The sequence below is a fragment of the Pelobates fuscus genome, chromosome 8, assembly GCF_036172605.1.
Source record: "Pelobates fuscus isolate aPelFus1 chromosome 8, aPelFus1.pri, whole genome shotgun sequence".
Classification (NCBI taxonomy): Eukaryota; Metazoa; Chordata; class Amphibia; order Anura; family Pelobatidae; genus Pelobates; species Pelobates fuscus.
The window spans coordinates 146,603,814-146,629,342 of record NC_086324.1 but is presented as its reverse complement, the minus strand read 5'-3'; the positions used below and the strand labels follow the sequence as shown (position 1 = coordinate 146,629,342).

The 25,529-nt window shown below is 39.0% G+C and overlaps 2 protein-coding genes across 3 annotated transcripts; one reads left to right on the top strand and one right to left on the bottom strand.

The window, feature by feature from the left end:
* Nucleotides 1–731: 731 nt before the first annotated feature.
* Nucleotides 732–15,029, bottom strand: TSR3 (TSR3 ribosome maturation factor). 2 transcript variants are annotated; one of them, XM_063430404.1, is made up of 7 exons: nucleotides 14,920–15,029; nucleotides 13,204–13,326; nucleotides 11,743–11,953; nucleotides 5,546–5,739; nucleotides 4,299–4,472; nucleotides 2,970–3,033; nucleotides 732–1,040 (listed from the first exon to the last, which is right to left on the bottom strand). In XM_063430404.1, the coding sequence occupies exons 2-7, from the start codon at nucleotides 13,322–13,324 to the stop codon at nucleotides 860–862; spliced, it is 945 nt and encodes a 314-aa protein (XP_063286474.1). In that variant the 5' UTR covers nucleotides 13,325–13,326; nucleotides 14,920–15,029; the 3' UTR covers nucleotides 732–859. The 2 variants fall into 2 exon arrangements, with proteins under 2 accessions (XP_063286474.1, XP_063286475.1); XM_063430405.1 differs by having other exon boundaries at nucleotides 14,924–15,029.
* Nucleotides 15,022–25,529, top strand: GNPTG (N-acetylglucosamine-1-phosphate transferase subunit gamma). Its single transcript, XM_063430406.1, has 11 exons — nucleotides 15,022–15,107; nucleotides 16,956–17,010; nucleotides 18,145–18,212; nucleotides 19,535–19,589; nucleotides 20,514–20,597; nucleotides 20,682–20,775; nucleotides 21,277–21,391; nucleotides 22,333–22,415; nucleotides 24,112–24,234; nucleotides 24,625–24,697; nucleotides 25,053–25,529. The coding sequence occupies exons 1-11, from the start codon at nucleotides 15,074–15,076 to the stop codon at nucleotides 25,157–25,159; spliced, it is 891 nt and encodes a 296-aa protein (XP_063286476.1). The 5' UTR covers nucleotides 15,022–15,073; the 3' UTR covers nucleotides 25,160–25,529.

Sequence of the window (25,529 nt, the reverse complement as noted above, 5' to 3'; positions counted from 1 at the left end):
GCGGAGGTAGATTTGCCACCAGACAATGCAGAATTCGGCACTAAATTGTTCATATTAAGCAGAGGAGATGTGGCATCACGTAATCTGGCAACTAGATATTAAAATCCTCTATTGAGTTGATCGATATCAGCCCATGTCAGACAGCTTGCACAATGACTTCCTCATCAGGCTAAAGAAATCCTGATAACTCAGTGAGGGGGTATTTTAGAAAATGGAAAATAAAATAGAAATCCGTGCAGGGTTTTTCCCCTTTTGTTTTTAATTTCCTGTGGTTGTTGGTGATGCTGAATGTGATAAGGTCTTTGTAGAACAGCTGTTGTCATACAAGTAACAAGTGAGTGTACTTCATATGGTTTATGAATGTGATTTGGTGATGAATGCAACGAGTTGAGAAGATGAAGATCGACAATATCATGCACTGCAGCACAGCAAGCAAATCAATCTCACTGCAAAACGTTTAGAGCATTTCGACATATGTAAGGAAATACAGGTTACGTCTACTTGTGTGAGGCTCCCCCATGTTCACCTCCTCTAATCATTTTTCCTTGTAATGTCACATTTGGCTCTAGGATGCTCATCTTATCTGCTGTTTGATACGCTACGCTGACAGCCTCTCTATAACTGCAGATATGCTGTACTAAGGATGAGTATCAACTGATTAAACACACGATTCTCTGCTGAATATAGCACAGAAATAATGAGGAAGAGGGCCGACAGTTTATACCTAATTGTCTTTTTATATTATTTACAGACTAACAACCAATATTACATACAGAAACTGGATTCTGTACCAAGAACTAATAATACAAAGATTTTTTTTTTACATAGCGAAGCAGCCATAATGCTGGTCTTTTAATTTCTAGTCTCGAAGTCTCTTTTTCACACCTTTCCATACAACAGGTTTCGAAGCTGCTGCTGCCTCCTCTTCCTCTTCCGTTCCCTCTCCTGAAAGGTTTTGTTGCTCATCTGTTGCGTCACTGTCCTCCTCCTCATCGGTTTCATCATCCTCTTCCGTCTCATCTTTGTCACCATGTGTTGTCCTGTTGAAAGAGAATACAAGATTTTTTTTTCCTCCAGTAAATGTGAAATGGCTAGTGCCTCGTAAGAAGGCTAATTTGTGTGTCTGACCATCGAATATTTAACAGCATCATAACAATATTGGTTATGCTACAAAGAGCACCCTATTTCCTTGTACATAGCAGATTTCTGAAAATTGCTGCAAACAGTACATTTTTCCTTCTCTACCCATAGTTTTTTGGGAGGGGATAGGATCAGGAGCCTCTCGTTCTGGTCTATGGGGTCTGGTGAATCTTCATGACCTGGGAGGAATTCTCTGCTGCTTGCCTATAGATGAGCAGCAGCTGCAGAAATCTAGTTATAGTGTTAATATATTATCACTATAGTGCATTATTAAAATAAGTGGAAATGATCTTTAAATCAACAAACATTACAATAGACTCCCACAAGCCTTTAACAATTAACTGATTCCTTTCCAAGAAACAGCAATTCTTTGTCCACACATGGCACTAAGTTTGTGTCCAGTGTTTACAATTATTTACCACTTGTGTCATCGCAATATAGTCCCTAAAGACTATGTCAGCAGAGTATCTTTTTTTATTTAGCATTTGCAGTTCTATAGATTCATGCTGCCATTTAATAAGCATTCCATTTACACATATAATAATCTAAAATAAACACCAATGGTGAATTTGGAGCTATTCAAAAATACATGTGAATCCAGTGCCACAAATCACTAAAAACAGGCAGAGTTAAAAAATAGTACAATAAAAAAAAAAGTGGGAAGCGCAATAAGTTACTTCGCTTCCCACTGTTTTCTTTTAATTTAACCCCTTAAGGACCAAACTTCTGGAATAAAAGGGAATCATGACATGTCACACATGTCATGTGTCCTTAAGGGGTTAACTAACATTTCCATATATGGTTTTAAAGGCTGGTTTGTTTTAAAGAAATTAGTCAGTTACATAGGTCACATCTTCCAAACAAGCTCTACCAGGTATTATTTTTCATAATGCAGGAGTAACATAGTGAACTAACAGAATAAGTGCGTCGGCACACTAAGTAGCTCAAGTGCCAATGAACTTATTCTTTTAGTTCCCGTTTCTATTGAGAGGGGAATAGTCTGTCTATCCATGTGTTAGTTGCAGCTCTTTATGTTAAACGCGCAGGGCAAGCTACATAGAATTATGTTAAACGCGCAGGGCAAGCTACATAGAATCTTTTAGCTGCCATGAAGCAGCAGATAGCCTAGGTGATAAGGTTAGATAGCTCTAGCCATATCTCTGGATAGTCTCCTAGTTATGGAGGAATACTAGCACAGCTGGTTTGGGAGTGGGGTTTGGCTGCCATTGGTTTTACTGTGGGGTTATGCCTCCATTCAACTAGATGCAGGTCTACTCCCACTACTCTATCTGAGGGGTCTTATTCATAGAACCCCACATCTCTAACCATTTTTTTCACCTACTGTCCTACACATGTCCATACATGTTCTGTATGCTGCCTGCTGTGTACCTGATATCCTGAACACCTCGGAAATTTTGATGTTTCTCAGGCTATACTATACATATTGTTCTGTGCATGCAGCACACTTAGGTTTTATATAGGGATTTTTCTTTTCAATATACGTGTTGATTATTACAAGACACTTTCTCCTGCTCTCCTTTTTTTCCCACTTTACTCTATCGTATTCTAATTTCAGGATCTTGTTTAACCCCTTCAGGACGGGTGACGGACCTTGTCCGTCACGCGGTAAAATTAACCCCAGATCGCTGCAATTGCGGCGTTCACAGGGTTAATGGTGCTCTGGTCTGCCTCTGTATTAGAGGCAGACCGGGAGCACCGGATCGGGCTGTCCCAGCGCATGTGCTCGCTCTGACAGCAAAATCTCTTAATAAGCAAATCTCTCAAAAACCTTCTGAATTTTCTAAAATAAATAATTTTATGACGGTTACCCCATTGGCTTGATGACCCTGTTGGGATTAGCAAACTCTCTTCCAGACTCCACATCAAATGGATCTAAAAAAAAAATAAAAATAAATAAACAAATTACAGATCACTACAATCTCCATGTTAATAGATATGAGCTACAACACTTTTTAAAAACGTAGGCTGACATGGTTACAATTGAGAAGTTACAGCTCCAATGAAAACATATTATCACAAAAGGAGACCTTTATTCAACTGCATCGGATAAGAACCTCCACTGGGCAATAAACATTAGGCAATAGTCTCCAACAGGTCCCAATACACGACTGGAGCCATCTGCAATATTAACCTGCTTGTGTAGGGTCCTACAATGGTACATTTTACGGCTTAGGGCAGATTTGTTGCACAGCAAATGCCTCTGCTGGAGATATACAAATTATGTTACTGGATTAACAGACCTGTTCCTGTGAGTTGGTAGTGGCGGTATAAACATTTCTGAACATCAATATGAAAGCTGCCTCACAAGGAAGCACAGCAAATATCCCAATATCAGATTCATCATTTCATGGAAACTAAGACATTTTAAAGGAGACACGGACCAGGCAAACCTGAATCACCAAGACGTTCATACTGATTATTACTGAAACATACATTGTGTAAAGAATAATAAATTTTAAAAAAAGCATTTTTTTTTTTCTGCCGTTAAACTATTACCTTATTTGGAAGCAATCTCATAGTGCTCACATCAAATCATGACATTTCAAGTCCTACACCACTAGGTCCAAAAGTTACTTACCATAACAAATATCCTTCTGCAACATGGGCGCTGGGAACAGACAGGGCATGTGGATGCTGGCTAGGAGTTGAAAGATGCCTTGTGCAGCAGCACATAAGACTACATATATGTAGTCTATATTGTCACAGCAGCCAAATCCAGGATAAGAAGAAAAAAAATATATATTTCCCACTAAACACAATAACAGCCTGACGGGGTCAGTGAGGTAGTTTCTATTCAGAATTTCCACTTGCCATTGGCAAGGTGAAATTTTGAGCATTCACTACCTTTCAAATCACACTGCTGCTGGCTTGGGTTTGGAATTTAAATGTTAAATGAACATTATTTTTTTAACACATATTTCCTTTTCCATATTATAAAGAAACAATGACTTTTTAGCTTATTTTCATTAATGTATGAATTTAAAAAGCAGTTTATCAAAACAATCACATATTTAGTCCCATTGCCCTATTTTAAATATACCAGGAAAGTCACGACCAGTATAAAACCAGACACTTTGAAAAGTTCCACAGTTGGTGCATTAACTGATTGAACTGTCTTGGTAGCAAGCAATCATTACCATAATCCTCTGCTTCTTCATCATGTTCTCCAGCTAGATATTCAGTTTCAATCTTCTTAACTTCCTCCACGTTCTCACATTTGCTATATTTGTCCAGCAGACCTTTATTTAAATCAAGAAAGACTTTTCCCCATTTGAATTTTCGCAGGAGGATTGTGGCCAGGTCTGGAAAGCCTTAGAGAGGAAAATAAAGAGAAACAATACAGTAAAGATGTTATTGTATGCTAAATTCAGAAAGGAACAAACGGTGCACCTGAGCACAATTTAAAGATATACAATTGTAGTATCTATAAATCACCAGTGTATTACACAGTGCTGTACAAGAGAATGGGGAAACGTCCCAAAAGTATAAATGAGCCTGATGATTTTGAGTGGCTTTCAAGTCTGTATGTCAGACGGAGGGATACAAGTAAGTTATACAGAGGTAGAGGCAAAAAAAAAAAAGATGAGGAACAGAATATTAGGAGAGAAATAGGCTAGAGGTAAGACATATAGGGGAACGGATGATGGAGGTGAAGGAGGAAATGCATTTGAAATACGACTAGCTAGTTTTTAGAATATACCTGGCAGGTTCTACACGAAGTGGCCACTAGAGGCAGTACAAAAGAAAATCGTTCCTTTGGCCTCTCTTCCCAAATACAAGTCACAAATAAAGAGAAAGAGTAAAGGATAAACTGTGCCTCTAGTTTGTTATATTAGCGAGTTATATAAAAAGAAAAAAAAAAGCTGTTATTTTGTTGTGCCCTGCCTCCAGCTGCCATCTACAGCTAGGAGACGAAATGGGAACAGAGGAACAGAATGCTTAGTATAATAGAGCTCTTAAAAGGAACACTCCAAGCACAATAACCACTAGCCTGGCACAGCTCCCCAAGGACTTAAATACTTTTAGATTGGTTTGACTTCTCACCTGCAATTTCACATTTAACAGTTTCTAGCCAATCACACCAACGTAACATTTCCCCCAAAAATTTTATGTAAAAAATAATCATTGAATTCCTTTAGTTTTGTCTTCACTCACTTACCTTAATATCCCACTATTTTATTGATAGTTTAACTATTGACGTCTATTTTTGTCTACACGGGTGTATATTTTAACAAAATGTTTTACATAATGCTGTCTTTTTACACGTATGCCAACGTAAACTTAATTTTGCATAAACCTCTAAAATTTCATTGGCTGTCAGATTACGTCCACTTCAAATCCCTATACAGAGCAGATGTAGTAAAGAATTATACAAACTACTCACCTACAATACAAAATGTTGCTGCAAAGGCTTCTACGCAAGAAAGTTTGCACGGGCGTCCATAATTCACAGGGTTTGCAGCAATCAGGTAGGGCAGCAATCTTGGGTGGCTTCCTTTCATCTTGGCAAAAGGAGTGTCATCAAGTTTAGCCCATGAGCAATCTATTACCGCCACGCCATTGTCTGCAACAATCTGCCTGGGAACATAAAAATTCCATAAATCCTTATACAGGTCACAAGCTTTTTTATAAATGCTACTTATGTTATTTTTCTTAAAAAGGACATGTCGGGCACCATAACAACTTAAATGCAATAAGGTTGTTATGGTTTGAGTAGGTCCAGGGTGTCGTCTTACCCTCAGGTTGAGGGGTTTAACCCCAAAGTCTTTAACTCTGCCCCTGTAATTACGCTCCATGTCTACAGCTTCAATCAGGAAGTTGCAGACTGGGTGCCACTGATTGCCTGAGAGTGACACTTGATGCTCTCTGCCTAAAAGTAGCTTCCCATTGAGAGTGAGAGTAAGAGTTATAGAGACACATACATTTTTCACTCTATTTTCTTAAACGGGGAGTTACAGATGGGCGCCCGCCTGAAGACTTCGGGGTTAAACCAAATCCTGTCCTGCGCACCATTAAAACATAATTGTTGTTTTCATGCCCTAAGTGTCCCTTTAAATAGAATTCGTAAAAAGTTAAGAGAATTTAAAGTAAGGACCACATGACCCAAAGTACTGCTCTAAGGAATAAGGAAGGAACAGCTCACAATATTTCCCCATTTCAACATTCCTGCAGCCAATATCTGGTGTAATTACACTGCATAACAATCGTCTCAGTTCTCAGTATAGTACAAAAGGTCAATTAAATTTGAGACAATTTGAATAACTTAAAAGGTGATGAGTGGATAAAATTATAAGAGAAGTCAATCAATATTGATGATCTCAGCCAATCCAGTGCTTTCCCATCGGCCTGGCCAATAAGCATCTCTTCACAGAGATGCATTGAATTCCTCTACGAGGAAAATTCAGCATCTAGCTGAATATCAGTGCTGCATGTTGTGCAGCACTGACCCAGGAAGCACCTCCAGTGGCCGTCTCAGTGGCTGCCACTAAATGTGTTCCTGGGCTGCAATGTAAACACTGTTGTTTCTCTGAAAAGGCAGTGCTTACAGTGCCAAGGCTGCAGGGACAGGCTATACTCACCAGAACCACTACATTAAGCTGTAGTGGTTTTGGTGACAATAATGTCATTTTAACAGTGTATTCAAGATACGCAACATGCACAAGAACATGCAACACACTAGCATAAAATTCTACCTAGTCAAGAACTAGCTCATTGACGTGTATATGGTGTTAAAAGTCTATAGGAACTGCTCCCGGGTTTCCTGTTAAACTGTGTTAGAGCAGTTTGGAAAAGAAAGAAAATTTCTATATCCACCTATAGAAATGAAAACTACTTAGTGCCAACAATTCCTAAGTGCTGTACAATAGGAACACAAGACAAACATCTAATTCGGACAAAACATGCATGACTTAAAACGGCCCTGCCCAAACTAGCTCACAAAATTGTATTAAATGCAAGAGTAGAATTTCCAAAGCATCAGTGTGGCTTCACTGGGAGGCAGGCTATGAGTGCAGAGAGAGTCCTTAATTTTGTCAAACTCTTCTTAAACGGTTTTACAAAACACACAACAAAAACAGGGGAGAGGGCCAAATTCACTTTAAAGGACCACTCTAGTGCCAGGAAAACATACTCGTTTTCCTGGCACTAGAGTGCCCTGAGGGTGCCCCCACCCTCAGGGTCCCCCTCCCGCCCGGCTCTGGAAAGGGGAAAGGGGTAAAAACTTACCTTTTTCCAGCGGTGGGCGGAGAGCTCTCCTCCTCCGCTCCTCCTCTTCTCCTCTTCTCCTCCCCGTCGGCTGAATGCGCACGCGCGGCAAGAGCTGCGCGCGCATTCAGCCGGTCACATAGGAAAGCATTCATAATGCTTTCCTATGGACGCTTGCGTGCTCTCACTGTGATTTTCACAGTGAGAATCACGCAAGCGCCTCTAGCGGCTGTCAGTGAGACAGCCACTAGAGGAAATAGGGGAAGGCTTAACCCATTCACAAACATAGCAGTTTCTCTGAAACTGCTATGTTTATGAAAAAATGGGTTAACCCTAGAAGGACCTGGCACCCAGACCACTTCATTAAGCTGAAGTGGTCTGGGTGCCTAGAGTGGTCCTTTAAGGTCATCTGTTCATGGCCAGACAGATAATTTAATTACTGAAAGATTTCCACAGAATGCCTTTGCATGGAGGAAAAAACAAACAGGTGATTTGGAAAGGATACCCTAATTAGCTAAATGATATGAAGTGTTCTGCAGGTTTCCCGGAGAGTTTGTAATTTCCTCAAGTAGATCAATACAAAAAAAGGTTCCAGTTTTGTGAGATTCACAGGGGCTACCGCTGGTCTAAGTACTTCAAACGTTCATCTAAAGAAGAAGCATAATGGGAATAGAAGAAGAATTAATTTAGAAAGATACCAGGGGCTCCCTGGCTTCAGGCAGGACAAAGGGAAAGAGATTTATACGGATGGAACAAATTCCTTTTTATGACCTAATTCTCGCTAGCCAATCAGAAAGATCCCAGACATCAATCCTCAATAGAGCAGTGATAGAATTAAATGTGTTTTATAAAGGAGTATATACAGTGATGACGTTCTAATTTATGGATTCATTTTCACCTGTCTTTACTGTATAACCCTATCAGAAGCAAGGTTAAAATCCACTGGGACAGTTTTGACAAGACATTGTTTTAAGGCTTTATTCTCCCCCACCGCAACTTTCCGCAGAGATTATATGGCATCCTAGAACTAATGTTACTGCAAAATTCCTTTAGTTTAGTCTGTGTGTTCTGATCCCTCCTGCCCCTTGCCGCAAGAATGCTAGTGTGGAGTTTGACCAACAAAACTTCCTGTAAGGTCAGACACCATTCGCAGTCTCTCTGCAGAGAAGCAGAAGGGGGATAGAATGACATATTGGTAGAAATATAGGTTTGTCTCTAAGGTCAAGTCAAATGACAAGTGAAAGGTAGGAGGCAATTTATTCTTTGCAACACAAAACAAAAGACTATACGGTATAGTTATGTATAAAAAGTGTTACATTTACTTTCACTTTTCATGTTCGCACCATTATATAAAAAGGAAGAATTTAAAAAAACTGCTTTCCCTTCACAGAAAAGCCGCCCCCCCTAACAGCAGCTGTAAACTGTCAGTAAGAAATGGCGCATTATTGGGCCTTTTTTTTTTCATACACCAACAGGTTATTTGTAATGAATGTCAACTCTTAGTACAATTATTCTGCTTGATACTTATTCATATGCATGTAAATTCTTCTTATTGTTGGTTGCTCGCCTTGTATCATGCATAGTATAGTTCTTCTGTATCACTTAAACAGAACGCAACCAGACTTTCCTGGCTTTTCTTATAAAAGAGATTTATTCTTCTTGCTTCGCAAATGCAAAGTCAGTACTTACAATGTCATTGATGTTAAATAGGCCAACAGCTGATGGTACATGCAAGACATTCAGAGTGTGGAGACACTCTGCCTTGATGTTCCGTGTCTCAGTGTCTGTCTCATTCTCCTCGACTCCCTCTTACACAGATAATACATTCTACATATATGGCACCAAAATGGCTGTGTAAGCATTACCAGTCAATGCCATTGATACAATATGCTCGTGGGCAATTCTAGTCACCCTATTAGCTCATCCCATGTTCCATGGACACTCAGAAATAGAGAAGAGCTTACAACACTTATTGTCATCTGTTCATGTCACTCAAGATCAACCACACCTCAGTGTGAAATGCATATAAGAGACATTTCCAAAATATAGAATAATTTACATTATTCACGAGCGTGAGAATTGAAAGTAAATTTCAAATTTAAGGCCAGAGTAGCTGAACTTAAAGCATAGCTGAATTTCTCCAGCTTGGCTACTTTGACCTTAAATTTGAAATTCACTTTGAATTTAAGTTGGATTCTCACTTTATTGAATAATCCTGCCAAAGTGACAAATATGTGAACCCAAAATAAAAACAACAAAACCAAAAAACAAAAATAATGGAAAAGATTCAGTAAGGAATAGTTTGATGCAAATAAAGTAATAAAATGTCTCAAATAGGTACAGGGTCTGAAACCCCAAGAGTGAAAAACAAAAAGTAAACGCGACACTATATGTTCTGTATTCTATACATTTCACTAGCTATATAGAAAATGTTTGAGAATTGCTTATATATTATTATTATTATTTTTTTAAGTATTTAATTAGGATTATGAGATCTATTTTAATTGGTTTCTTGCGCCACAACAGGTATACTCTGAATGATTCAGTAAAAGTGTCAATGTTGCTGATATTTATGGAGAGGAAAATGATTAATGTCTGGCAGCAAATCGAGTGACTCAGTTCACAGTGACAGTGTGTTCTTGCCGAGCCGTGGTTATGAATGAGCCTTTCCTAAACCCTAGTGCCAGCAAACAGCAAAGCCATTTATTTCTCATCAATTTCTATCACAATGAGCAGAAGGTGCGGTAGTACGTCAGTGCCAACTTAGAGAGGGAGGAAAAAAAATTATTAAAACCTATCCAAGACAAGTGTCTAACATAAGCCGAATGAGCCTGGAACAGTGGGTGAGAAATAAGGGGAGATGTGATGACCACAGTGATTAAAAATTTAGGTAATGATGCTCTTGAACATCAGAGTCCAGACTCAATGGATACCCTACATGGACCAGTCCATAACATATCTTTATTCTATTTACATCAGGAGCATTCTAAATGGCTCCCATGCCCCATAGAATGTTGTTATGGGTTATATTGCCGAATGGGCAACTATCACGGACTGCTGATTAGATAAGAGGATATTAACCTTTTTCAAAATTGTTTTTCTTATCCCCTCCCCAACTTTGGAGTCATTACACAGGCACATTCGATATACATTTTGGGTGAATAACGAAAACCCCAGGTTGGATTTTTAGAAGCTTATTTAAATTCTATAATTTCTATTTACTTTTTTTTCAATAATATAAACTAGCTCATAGCTTAAAAGTTAACCTAAAATGTTTCTAGATAGCCCTGTACCTAGATACACCCCTAAAATAACTGTGTACATTCCTCTCTGGCCATTTAAAATGCAGTGGATATTATGCAAGGTGGAGGGGAATTTATGGGTCAGAAATATGGAAACGGACTGCACTGCATTGCAAGCAGTGATATCAAATCCACAGAGCAATAGCAGCAAGACGAGTGACAGTGACATTTTGGAATAAGTCAGGAACCACATAAAACGTTGTAAGACACTGGCTTGGTTAGTCAGTGAGAATTCAAGGTAAAAAAGCTGAGGTGGAAAAATTCAGCTACGCTTTCATAGTGACATAGGCTGGAAAAAAAAAAAACACGACTTGTGTCCATCAAGTTTGACCCTGCTCACATCTCTACGGCTGATAATCCACGAGAAGGCAAAAATCAGTTTGAAGTTTTTCCCAAATTTGCAGCAAACTAGCAAAACAAAATATATCATTCTCAAAACCAGTTTGGCTACTCTGGCTTATCGATCTGAAAATCACTTTAGTAAAAAAAAAAACCCTGTTAATGCATTCACGGTTACAGAGTATGGAGTAACATACCACCCAAGAATTTCATTGAAATTCCAATGCAGTCAAAATATATAGGACAAAGTAGGAACTACTTTTTTTTTGCAGTCACAACTGAATGTGACAAAACATGGAGCTTCCACTGTAATGCTGTGCCAACTAACGACATTTGTGAGAATCTGGCTACTTCTCATTGATCTCGAGACCTGGTCTTGTCATGTAAAGAGGATTTGAAGAAAGTAGGCTGCGACACCCATAGGGTACAGCTTCACGTAAGTAAATAAAGGTCAGCTTCAGGTAAGTGTACTGCACACCTGGGCCGTAGCATTCCAAGCTGTGAGGTCACCTCTGGGGGTCTTTGCAAAATATGCAAAGACCCCTGGAAGTGACAAAGCCACTTTATTGGCAAAACAAAGGTTTAGGAGCTGTAATATCCGCCTGTGCGGAACACAACATGCTCTGTAAAACACCCAACAGTGTTGAGGGCATTTTACAGAAAAAAAATAAACTAAATAAAAACATTACACTGAACAAAACTCATACAGTGAGTACACATTACCCAATCAACTTACTTGTCTGCAGGAGAAACATATAAGGTCCCCATCGGGCTGAGGACAAGACCATTAAACCTCTGGTTAATGCGTAGGCTCCTAACTAGATCTTTTCGGACGAGCTTCCTCCCAGTGCATCTTTTAGGGTCACAGTGACCCAAGTCCCACATGGCCAAGGGACAGGGAAATTTCACCTTCACCTCGCTCCCTTCACCGCCTTCATGAATACTGGCTTTCAATGAAAAAACAAAGGGAAGTTACATGTCTTAATGAAGGATGGAGCACTCAACTATTCATTACAATGAGTTATGGTAACCAGTAGTTTTCCCTCTCTGAGCTAGAATATCTAAAACTCCACCAGTGGCAAAGTATGCTAGTTTATCAGAGGCATTCAATTTTTTTCAGGCACAGGAAACACACAGATTACTTACTCGTGATAAGATTAGCGTCAAGTGGAGGCTACAGATACCATAGTATAATAGAAGCGTGATTGGGAGACAGATACAAGTTTATTTGCCATTTTAGTCCATTTACTATTTAACCCCTTAAGGACCAAACTTCTGGAATAAAAGGGAATCATGACGTGTCAGACATGTCATGTGTCCTTAAGGGGTTAAAGTGTCTGTCACCTTCGGGGTCTTTGCACATTTTGCAAACATCCACAATGGTCGCTTGGTGTGTAATAGTTCAATGAATACAGGATCCCATGTCAGTCCATCCAGGGGACAGTCTTCAGCTCTAAGCACTTCACCTGCCAGGAACCCACGCCAGAGCTGTACTCTCTCACATGTGTGAGAGTACAACACTGATGTCTATGGAGGATTCCACAAGATCCTCTATATACAATACCTTTTTCCTCATAGTTGTTACGAGTGATGGCTGGGGTAATTGACAAAACTTGACTGGGGCAGCTTTGCCTTTTGTCAAGTTTTCTCAATCATAAGAAGAATAGTTCCTGTTTTGTCTTATGATAGCTTTTGACTGACTGGAATTTCATTGAAAGAAATAATAACTTCTTAACTAAACACACTGAGCTGCAAAAATGAAATGTTTTTTTTTTCCAAGGAGGCTGTGTGAGTCACAGCCAGGGGAGGTGTAGCTAGGACTACATAAAGAAAGTTCATGAGAGGGTGCATCAAAGTAAGCTCTAAACAAGGATCAGTATACATAGGCAGCACACAGTCCATGTATGGAAGCCTGCCGGACAGAGGCAGACAAACGTCAGCACACCTGATGTTGTGGATATCTCCCCTGATGCTTTTCCAGCATTATGGCTTTAAGAGCATTATGGGAGATGTAGTTCACAACATCTGTAGTGATGAAGGTTGCTTACTCTTGCACGAAGGTGTAGACGCGATGAGTAGCAGACACATTCTATTTGGTTTATTCCTAAAACATCTTCAACTGAAATAATTAGCAATAATCAAATTTAAACTACAAAATGACAAGATGCATGCATGTGTGACCATAAGGATAACCTACCATCTAATGCTTCATGAACCTCGCTGGTAAAAGTTTCCAGACTTTTAGAGGTTTTCTTAAATCGAGACTCTTTATGTTTGGTAGAAGATTTCCCATCTTTGCGTGATTTTGTTCTTCCCATGGCTTGCTTAGTTTACAAAAAAAAAAGAATAAATATTATAATTTAAAGAAGACAACAGGAGACAAAAGGTGCCACTTTATATTTACAAACTATTATTCACAGATTCCCCTTCCTCGTCAACATTTACACATGTTTCAGCAACTTCCCAAATGCTCACCCACCCAACTCTTTAATTTATGTTGAAATGTCACGGTATGTTTAATACTGTGCCCTTAACACTGACATGCCACTGCCTCTCTTACTCTATTTAATACCTCAATACTCTCATGTCAGTCCCTCACTTTCTAACACTCTGCAATCAGTACATCGCTTTATAACACTCTCGATCTCTGTGCAATACTCAAATCAGTCTCTCACTTTCGGACACCATTTTTCTCTGTCTCCAATACTCCATGTCAGTCCCTCACTTTCTAACACTCTCTGTCCCTTAACAATACTCACATGTCAGTCCCTCAATTTTTAACACTCTCTGTCCCTTAACAATACTCACGTCAGTCCCTCACTTTCTAACACTCTCTGTCCCTTAACAATACTCACATGTCAGTCCCTCACTTTCTAACACTCTCTGTCTCTTTGCAATCACCACATGTCAGTCCCTCACTTTCTAACACTGTCTCCAATACTCCATGTCAGTCCCTCACTTTCTAGCACTTTCTCTCTTTACAATACTCACATGTCAGTCCCTCACTTTCTAGCATTCTCTGTCTCCAATACTCACCTGTCAGTCCCTCACTTTCTAACACTCTTTGTCTCTTTGCAATACTCCAGGTCAGTCCCTTACTTTCTAGCACTCTCTGTCTGCAATACTCCATGTCAGTCCCTCACTTTCTAGCACTCTCCGCAAAACTCACCTGTCAGTCCCTCACTTTCTAGCACTCTCTGTCTCTTTGCAAAACTCACCTGTCAGTCCCTCACTTTCTAGCACTCTCTGTCTCTTTGCAATACTCACCTGTCAGTCCCTCACTTTCTAGCACTCTCTGTCTCTTTGCAATACTCACCTATCAGTCCCTCACTTTCTAGCACTCTCTGTCTCGTTGCAATACTCACCTATCAGTCCCTCACTTTCTAGCACTCTCTGTCTCTTTGCAATACTCACCTATCAGTCCCTCACTTTCTAGCACTCTCTGTCTCTTTGCAATACTCACCTATCAGTCCCTCACTTTCTAGCACTCTCTGTCTCTTTGCAATACTCACCTATCAGTCCCTCACTTTCTGACACTCTCTGTCTCTTTGCAATACTCACCTATCAGTCCCTCACTTTCTGACACTCTCTATCTCTCCAATACTCACATGTCAGTCCCTCACTTTCTAACACTCTTTCTCTTTGCAATACTCACCTGTCAGTCCCTCACTTTCTAGCACTCTGTCTCTTTGCAATACTCATCTGTCAGTCCCTCACTTTCTGACACTCTCTGTCTCTCCAATACTCACATGTCAGTCCCTCAATTTCTAGCACTCTCCTGCCACGCTCTCATTAACACACTGATTCACACAGTCTCAGAAGAATAAACATCTTGGTTTTTCCCAACACACTAACATGACCCGCGCAGCAGATCGCTATTTAAGTAAATACCGCGTTGGCCATTTCATTAAACCTGCCTGTTTGTCCCTCCGTCAGTCCATGTTACACTGAGCCCCAAACACAGCACAACAACCAGGCAGCATGGAAGCCACCACTTACCCACCGTGCACCGCGCCGGCACTTCCGGGTTGGGAGGAGACACGTGAGTGTCAGCTACTGGGAGCAACATGGGGCCCTGGCCGTGGCTCCTACTCTACTGTGGTGGGTATTGTTAGAGGTCTTTAACCCGGGGGCCACACTGAGAACCTCCTATGGTCAATGAGGCCCCTGCTGCTATGTATTAATACAGGGTAATACTGAAGGCATGAGAGCATTGCCTCTAAACACCTTGCATGGGAGAAAACTAAACACAGGAGGGGTTATTTACTAAACATCGGGGGTGACTGTAGTCAATTGAAATCTGAATTGCAAAATTCTGGCAAAATTAATAATATATCCATCTCTGCTATAGCCAGTGATTGGGTATTTTTGATGCTCAGTATATTATAATTCAGAGTTTAATTAATAAACATTACTGAAATATTACATAGTTGAACGACACTGAGACCTTTTAACTCCTTAAGGACGTGACATGTCATGATTCCCTTTTATTCCAGAAGTTTGGTCCTTAAGGGGTTAAGGGGGTTAATAATGTTGGTGGCAGAAAGCGATGATCTTAACAATAAATTTGTGGTCTGTGTGTGATTCAGAACAAAGTTTTCTAAAATGCTCCATGGTTTTGTCATGTGCAAATATTAAAGCGTTGTTTTCCTTGCAGTGGTAGCAGTGTGATATGTGGACAGTGTCGTGGTCCTTTTGTGGGATTTTATATAAACATAGCCATATTTGTAGTCCCCTCTGTCAGTGTAAACCCCCTATTTAGTTATTAAACCTCACAGTGAAATTTCTGTAATTAATTTGCAAATCCTTAAAGTGGAACAGTCACTTCTCTAAAAGTATTAATTCCTCTTTAACTCACTTCCAGTAAACACTATTAAAGAGGAACTGTCCCTCCCCTTGAATTTACACCATTAAATAAATCATCGCAAAACACATATTACCTATTTTCATGATTTTTTTTTTTTCTTTTACATTTATATCAAAGATTACATCGTAATCCAGTTCAGACAAGGCAAACTTTTCAAGTGAAGAGGATAAATCGAAATGCTGGACATTATATATAAAAAGAAATTCTAAAAGCAGGGTTCTAAAAGTGTCCTAGTCACCATAGAGACCAATGCAATATTCCTGCCGATTGTTCCACTTTTAGAACTTTGGGCCAGAATTACTCTTTATATATTACTCCTAATTGTTTAATTTCTCCCCTCTGTAAGAAAAATAAATATTATATATATATATATATATATATAATTTTTATTTTATTTTTTTTAGATAAAGGCATAAGTAAGCATAGTATTAAAAAAAAAAAATAAGTGACAGTTCCCCTTTAATATACTCACTGGGTGTAAATATTAAGAAAAAGAAAAAAAAACACACTGACCTTCCACAAAGTCTTCATTGCCCCGTGTTGTTCTGGGAGCTCCCATGAACACATGCTGCACAGTGGTCGAACAAATTTAAATGGCTTCCAAAGACATTCAGATTTGCAGTGTAAATAAAACATATTGTTTAGTAAAGAGGTTATGGGATGTTTTCATTCTTTTGCAAAGATTTATATTGAAAAGGAAAAAAAATGTAGTTTGTTAGTTATGTGTTCTGTTCTAGTTGATGGCACGCAGTGATTTAGTTTGTGGCACTGTATACCATGTGTCCATCTTCTCCAAGAAGGATTATTTAATTTTACTTCTTCATCGAATGAGCAGAATTTAGGCATCAGAGAGGTTATATTCGTAAATAGGTCACTTTATTAAAGGAGCAGTCTAAGCACCTAGTTATTTTGCTAGGAGTCCCCCTGATTTGAGTCAAACCATTTTCGTACTCACTTCAGCAGCAACCCAGCTGCATCTACCCCCCAAACTAACTGTACTGAATGCCAAATTGTCCAATAAATGTTCTGTTCAGGATCGCCAAAACATTAGTTCTGACAGCATTTGTAATCTTCTGTTTTAGTGCACAATGTTGCAGCAACGAAGATGAAGATTGTTGAAGAACCAAACACGTTTGGGTAAGTGTTTTAGAACAGATATGATTTTACCAGGTCCTATGTCATGTGTAGCCAACATGTAGCTTTGCAGATGTTTTTATCTGGACTTCAGTTAACATGTTTGTTCTATAGTTTGAGTGTTTGAGTCCTCTCTGACTTCAGTAAGGATTGCTTTTGGGTGTCTAAGACTGGAATCAGGGGAAATTTAATATTGAATGTCCCGGGTAAGATGTATTTTTTAAATGTTGTTGCGACAACAAAGTGAGGTTGCAATATAAATATAAATATACATTGAAAGCCGAATCATATATAGAAACAACACCAACTGAAAGGAACACTGCAGCACTCAGAAGTTGTTCTGGAGCCTGGAGAGACCTGGCACCCCTCCCCCAATTGTAGGAAGTGAAACTGTTTTAGGACGGTTTAACATCTATCCTGGGATTTTTCCGGGGCGCCGTTCCCCACCACCACCACTTTCTTTGGAGAGCTGGAAAGTGCCTATTTGAACTAAGCCTGTTGGAGCACTGCTTAGCTCATTGGGTGAGAACAATCTTCTGATTCTCTCGTCTATTGAACTAGACCTGCATGGGAGATCTTACAAAAGGAGAGCCATGGAAGCTCCCACTAAGGTTCTCTCCAGTTCTCCATAACAAGTAGTGGAGGTGGGGAGGGGTGGAGCGGGGGGGCACTCATTGCACAATAACCACTACATATTTCTTTAGTGGTTATGGCGCCTGAACTGTTGCTTTAACATAAACAATAAGTACACATATGTGATGACTTCTCTCCTAAATAAATAACAGTTTGTGCAAAGGCAGACTAAAAGCAAAAAATAAAAAGCAAACATTTTCATTTTGGGCCCCCAGTGACCGCAGGGGATCAATTGTGGCCAGCTTGTTTAAGGGTAAATTACATTCCATGGCCTTATTGTAAATCTTGCTCATGGATTATTTTGCTGTGTCATATTTTTTACCATTTTAAGTTATTACATGATTGATTGGCAATGGTATCACACAATATCCTGGGATGTAAAGCACAATATTTATTCAAAAATGTTTTTTGTGTTAAGGACTTTATTAGCAATTTATTTATGTTGCTGTTGACATTGGTCACTGTGACTTTTAATTTATTTTTCTTCCAAATATTTTTTTTAAGGTTGAACAATCCATTTTTATCTCAAACGAACAAACTACAAAGAAAAATGGATCCGTCACCTATTTCAGGTATAACAGTTGAAAATAAGGGATATGTACTGTAATGTAACTTTCTTCTAATGGATACACGGATTTGGATATAAGACAAAAAAAAAACTAGCGTTTATTTACTAAATTAGGAATTGTTGAGAAATGATAAGGGAATTGTGGGTTCACGGATGAGACCCCATTTATAGCGTAAATTCATTACAAAAGACGTTCCAGGGACACAGTCTTTTTCTCTGTGAATTAATGATGGGCATTATTTAACTGAAAATGTGAAATTGCCTCTTGTGGTGCACTAATGGTAAATTAATGTGGTCTCACCGGTGAACCAGCATTGCTCCACTGATAAGTGTTTTATCTAGCTTTATTAGCTCTGTAGCAATGCGAGGTAAAAAATTCTAAGCTAACAGCAGTGAGTATGCAGCTAGATGTTTTTATTTTTTTTTGTACATTATACACAAATAGTACTGCAGTAGCTCATGTTACCTATTTTGCCCTTGTGTCAAGGATATTGTACATTTTGTATAAATAATTGAATTGTAGCAGGTCTCCAAGTGGTGCTAGTGAACAAACCCCGAAATGGTAAAGACTCTCTCACTGTAAGAGTTGTTCTTATTCAGGATGTCAGAGACAGATTTTCAGTAACTTTGGGTATTACGGAGGACATTCCACTAGTTTATCAGGTTGGTCCTACCTTTAAGGTCCGCTCTGGGCTCTAAGTTACCAGCTATGTCTCCTCTGAACAGAAACTCAGCAACCATAGATTGAACTTTTCCAAACGCTTATGATATGTTAAAGTGGCTCTGTTACTTTAATATGTATTATTGATATTCCACAGTGATCAAGACGTCCACATGGAGCTGTCTCCTCCATCAAATTTTTTTCCGATGGTCACTGCCAACCTCAAAAATAATCAAATAATCAAATAACAAAATGTAGATTAGCAGCGCCAACAATCTTTGCATTGGGACTTTTTATTCCATAATCAAAATGGTGGGCCAGGTTTTGGAAAGCATGACCAAGTTGACCGCTCCAGATCCACATCTTAAATGCACTTAGAAGACCCTTCCAGTCGATGGGCATGGTCTTTCTCTGTGGTTAGTTGCTCTCAAGAGGAGTTTAAGCCACGGAAGCTTTTCAGCATGCTGTGACACACATTAAGAGGATTTCTGACTGGCAAATCATTTATCAATCAATTTACTCATATTTTTTCAATGAAATAAAACTAAACGCTCTAATGTGTTTTTATGTTGTGTGTGTGTGTGTGTGTGTATATATTATTCACTGATCCCAGTGACCAATCTTATCGCTATATCTATATATATATATTTTGTATGTTTTCACAGGTCCTTCACACCTTTTCCGGTTGTCTGGAAAGTGTTTTAATTTTATTGAATCCACGTAAGTAAAAAAACTGAAAAGTACAAAGAAAGAATTAGAAAAAAGCCATAGGACGTTTTAAAAAGCTTAGCAGGCAAGACTATAGATTACAATAAATGACTATTCTTGCCCATGCCCCACTCACAATATTTTTATTTTATTTTTTGTGTGTGCTAGAAGATTTTAAGAGGCTAAACATCTCTGCACTTACTGGTGGTCTAGCATGGGGGCACTGGAAAAGAGCGGGCTGTGTTTCCTTTCTCCAGTTTTTTAGTACAGGAATTACGTTTTTGTATTTATTCATTAAAAAGGACTACTATACATGTGTCAAAGCTATAAGCCAATTAGTAGCTCCCCATTGATAAAAAAAATGTATTTTTTTCTATGAATGAAGAACTACTGATTAGCTTATAGTGTCAGCTGACGCTCTGAGACCATCAGCGGTGCCCCCTGCTGAGCCTTCTGTTATCTAGGATTGCAGGAAATTGATTGACAGGGGTGTAGAGCGATCCAGTGCTGGAGCACAGTCTTTGGTGTTAAACCATATGTGAACGGTTTAATCCCTAAATAATTTAATTTTGATCAAGTTGTTAGGGTGCGCAAACTGGTATTTTTAAAGATTGCATTCAGCCTGTTGAAGCAGTGAAATCAATGGGTTCATGGCACCCTTTGAGTTGGGCTGATACAGATTTAATGGATTGACTGTGGATTGTGAATCAATTGGCTCCCTGTTCTACCTTAGTGGAAAGAAATTGGAAAATTATGCTAGCAAGTAAAATTGTTCATCGTAATTGAGCTGCAGGACCTATTTGGGTAAATTCTTTATGAATCAGGAAACCGGAAAAAGCACTGAGGAGACCTATTATTGATTCATCCAGCCACATAAATCAGGACTTGCAAGAACCATAACTAGAGTCTATTATTTTGTTTCCTCTTTTTACTTAGATACAAATATGAATTTTGTCCTTTTCACAACATAACGCAGCATGAACAGTCATTCAGATGGAATGCCTACAGTGGGATTTTAGGGTAAGAGAACCTTATTTCACAGGACTGTCCATTGGATGGAGCATCTCAGATTCACCAATCAGAAACCTTTCCTTTGTGTTCCAGGATATGGCATGAGTGGGAAATTGAGAACAATACATTTAGTGGCATGTGGATGAGAGAAGGGGATTCCTGTGGAACCAAAAATCGACAGACCAAGGTCAGGCACATTGTTGAAATATAATATAATATAATATATATATATATATATATATATATATACACACAAAAAGTTTTGTATATTCATTTTGGATTGTGAGTGGCAACTCTGGGAAGCTGTATTGTTTTATAAAAGCTCATTTATATTACCACATTGCACTAACAGGTGATATTATATATAGATATATATATTTCATCTACATTGTTAGAATAATTTTGATATAAGATCACTTTATGGTTACAAACTATTCTGCATTCGTATAGCGTAGCTACATACTAGATTTTTATGAAGATGAAGCGATTTTGGTGCTTACACTATCCCTTTAACAGGCATTAGCCACATAATTATTCAAAATAAAATTTTTGCAAACCTACTTTATTCAGAACTCTTGGCCTCCTTTTTGCAATTTAGTTTTCACTTTACAGTTATTCAGTGTTTTGTGAATACTCAAACATCAGACTACCGGCTATATTGACACGCAGAGTATTTTCTTTCTTGCAGGTTCTACTGGTTTGTGGAAAAAACAACAAGCTGGCTAAGGTGTCAGAGCCAAGTACATGTGTCTACTCTCTGACTTTTGAAACTCCTCTTGTTTGTCACCCACACTCTCTGTTGGGTAGGTTTATCTGTGTGCAGTATACTCCGATTGAACAGCCAGCTAGGACGATTTGTTTTTCTAGCTAGAGGGTAGAGTAGGCATGAGCATAGACTAAAGGGGTAGTGTGGCATTGTAAGAGCAATGTAATTGTGGAGGAGAAACATACATGCATAGATGGCCACACATGGGTGAGAGGGCATTGAGAGAGCCACAATAGTTAGGCTATGATAGAGTGAGATAGGAGGGGAGCGAGAAGGAGATGAAGAGACACACGAGGAGAATAAGGAAATATACAATGGGACACAATGAGTAGGCACATGGGGATATGGTGAGGTTAGAGGTATGGGGACAAACACAGTGTTAGAATTCATTGGCAGACTCACACAAGGATGTCATAATAAGTGTGGGAGGTGCTTTGTTTGAAGGTGTGGCTCCTCAGGGGAGGGGTTTCAGTTGGTAGTGCAGGGGCGGTGATTTGTTCATTGCATCCAGTTTGCACAGCATGTTGGCCCAGACGTGCTGCCTTGGCAACTGTCTTCTTCAAGAAGCAGTGATGTATCACACAGCGCTACCTCAGAGTGAATTCTGCTGACATCCTGAAAGCATTCTTATTTAAAAAAAAAATTCTGCCATGATTCCCTTCTTATGCTACAGAGAGATTGCACTTCATGCATTGTTTCTATTTGGTAACAGGGCTAAAAAGTTTCATTCCTATGCTACTATTCATGCCTTAAAAGTTACTCACCACTACAAATCTGGAGAGTCCGTGTGACACTCACCAGGGGGTGAATGTCTACTTATCACGGCCACATTTTCACCCGCCAATAGCCGTTAAAAAAGTGGAAATCTTGAGCCTTGGTAATAGCATGTGCTTAGGCTTATGTAAGAGTATAAAGCAGCTCTTGTTAAATGATTTTCTAGAGTGATTCAATCATCTCGTGTTTGTTTGTTTTCTGCAGTGTATCCAACTCTGCCTGAATCATTGCAAGTAAAATGGGATGAGGTAGAACAGTCACTATATGATGAGCTAATAACCGATCAGGTAGGTATGTGAGTGTGCAAGCATTAAAGGGACACCCTAATCAACAAACCAATACAACTTGCTGTGGTGATTATGTTGCCTTGAGTGCCCTTGAGTTTAGCAGTGGCTTGGTGGAACCTGGGGCTTTTCTCCTGACCCAAGGACCACTTCCATCTTCGATAATGCAGGAATTTACTTTCGCATTACGTAGGTCAGTTGTTAGGCTGTTTAACCCCTTAAGGACACATGACATGTGTGACATGTCATGAATCCCTTTTATTGCAGAAGTTTGGTCCTTAAGGGGTTAAAGGGTTCTTTAATGCTATTTGGCATATTTTATGGATTCTGAAGATGTGTATGATTTAATTTTCACATTTTAAATTCTCTTAGATGGGGAAGTGTTTTACAGTTGATTTGAGACATTGTTAAATGTTTTGATACACCTGTAAGTTATCACCACTTCAGCTAGGGAGACCAGTAAGTGCATTTTAGAGTAAACCTGTTATTGCAGGTTAACATAATGCCCCCAAAAGCAATAACTATATAATTTTAGTAAAACATAAATCAGAATTATAAATGTTACCAATTATGTATTTAGTTGCTGAGGGAACTGTTAAATCTTTACTTAGCCGCAGCCTCTCCCTCCAGTGCCACCATTCTCGGAGGTCCATGTGGAATATAGTGTAACGCCCACATGTTACGGACAGCTATCTATAGCGATTTGCCCTGTTTGGGGACACTTCCCCACACAACGCCACCCTCCGTGCTGATGCCCACATGTTTGCTTTGCTGCCAGCCCATTGGTGTCAGTGCATCCTATATTCCCTCCCACCCACCACCCATAAACACTTGCAGGGGGCGTTGCAGAGTGACCGGTAGAAAGAGACCACCCGGGGGATAGTACACAGGGTTTAATGTCGAAGACATGATTGGTGTGCTGGGGAGCAGCCATTATTTTGAAGGTTATTAAAGCCATTTTTTTTAGTACAATTTATAAGTGAAATGTAATGCTCTTTAAATTCGTTTAATCTGTGGTATAATGACAGGTGCCCTTTAAACCCCTTAAGAACACAGATTTTTTTTTGTCATTGGCACAGAACAAAAGACAAACATTTTGACAAGTTGTGCTACGTACTTATTTAACTGTAATTTCCGTCTCATTTTTTATTCTACCCACACGCATTTACTCAAGTACAAAAGTCATTACCTAAAGTACAAGAATGTGTTTTGTTTTTTTAAATGAAATTTAACTTTTTAGTCCCTGCATAGACATTGTATCAAGCAGTGCTATATACATATATTAAAGGGACACTGTAGGCACCCAGACAACTTCTGCCTATTTGAGTGGTATGGGTGCCTTGCCCCTCTCCCTTTAGCCCTGTTAGTCAAAACACTGCGGTTTGGGAGAAACTGCAGTGTTTTGATTACAGGGCTCGTTCCACCTCTCGTTGCTGTCTCTCAGACAGCTGCTAGATGGTGCTTCCGTGTTCTTAGAGCACCAAAAGTGTTTTAAATGACGTTCAACGTCTTCACACTCTGCATGACGATGGTGAGCGTCGCCGGAATCCCCATAGGAAAGCATTGAATAATTGGGTCGCGCCCCCGCCCCCCCCAGCAGACGGCAGACAAAATGAATATTTATGTTCTGAATTCTAAAATAATCTTGAAAGTTCATTCTTACAATGTGTTCTGTCAAACTCCCTCTTTATCTCCTCAGGGTTATAGGAAATCGTTGCAGGACATTTTTAAAGAAGCAGGGTACTTGAAATCCACCAGTGATGACAAAAAAGAAAACGAAACAGAGATCAAGGGGTTTGATTTACTGGAGACGTGTAACGTGGTATGTTTTTGTCATTGGTTCATGTATCTTTTCAAGCTTAGATTCAACTGAGAATTTGGAATAGAATGTCAAATTGCAAAAAGACACAATACATTGAATCAGCTTTTCAATACTAGTGCTGAACGATCTCCTGCATTTATTGTTGGAGTCAGGATAAGAATTTCTGAATAGGGTATTTTGAATAGCTGAAGGTCAGTAAGGTATTCATGAAAATTGTGTTAGTACTAGACCTCTCACACTATACTGAACTGTAGAATTTGGGGAAGTGAAGGATTTATTTGATGGATTCCTTATCCAAGTACTTCCACAAACCTCAGTGTGTGCAATTGCAAAGCGCTCGCAGAATGAGCATGTGTTTCATCTACTTTTTATTTTTTGTATACCTGTTAGGCTTACAAAGACTTGAACAAAGAAGTACAACGGCTACAAAAGATTTTGGATAGCATGTCATACGATAAAAAAGGTATGTAACATTTTTGGGTGAAAAAGGGTTTATACATATATATAAAATAATATATAATAAAAATTTTAACCTCCAACTCTGAGAGTCATTTACTTCAAAATTAAAGAAACCAGATGTAAAATGATATGACCCAAAGTTGTTATAGTACATAGTGATCATTTAAATCTACCTATAATGTGTGTAATGTGGATAGCCTCTGCCTGCACTAAATATATATATATATATTTATGTTATTTCAAAATGTAAAATAGGACAGTATAAATCATTGCAAATTCATCTGCTGGGCACTAAAGCAAGTTTTTAAAATAAAAACCCTATTTTTATGTTGTTTTTTTTTGTTTTGTTTTTTATATAGCACCAAGTCAAGAAACAGCCCTCTTGCATGGTTTAAACACAACCACAGCAAACGTTGAAGCCAAAGATCACCTGCGTGGTGATACAGGTGACAGAAATGATAGATGACCTGCCAGTGATCCTTCTGTAAGAGATTCTCTGAAGTTTATAAAAACATCCTTTTCAGATTGCCTTATGGACTACCGAGTCTCATTCTGTGAAATATTTCTCAATGAGTTACTGTCGTAAGTTGGTTGTCATTTGTCAAAGAGCGAGACCTGGATATAAAGAGTTGCATGCATGTGAATTGGAGACATCGTGCACACTTTCTGGGGAAAACACAGATGAACGCTGTAAATCCTTGAGCAAGACTCATTGGGTTCTCTAATTTCACAAAACGTTTGAATTCCAAATCATCGATTTGTAATTGTAAATTATGACACTACGTATTCTGTAATGAAATGGCCTTCATGACCATTGGTAAAAGGCTTATACAGCA

Coding starts and splice junctions, on each gene's coding strand:
- TSR3 (XM_063430404.1), bottom strand. CDS start 13,324: ATGGGAAGAACAAAATCACGCAAAGATGGGAAATCTTCTACCAAACAT. Junction 11,954..13,203: donor GGTTCATGAAGCATTAGATG/GTAGGTTATCCT, acceptor TTTCATTGAAAG/CCAGTATTCATGAAGGCGGT. Junction 5,740..11,742: donor TATGTTTCTCCTGCAGACAA/GTAAGTTGATTG, acceptor TTATGTTCCCAG/GCAGATTGTTGCAGACAATG.
- GNPTG (XM_063430406.1), top strand. CDS start 15,074: ATGGGGCCCTGGCCGTGGCTCCTACTCTACTGTG. Junction 15,108..16,955: donor GTGGCTCCTACTCTACTGTG/GTGGGTATTGTT, acceptor CTTCTGTTTTAG/TGCACAATGTTGCAGCAACG. Junction 20,598..20,681: donor GCCTACAGTGGGATTTTAGG/GTAAGAGAACCT, acceptor TTTGTGTTCCAG/GATATGGCATGAGTGGGAAA.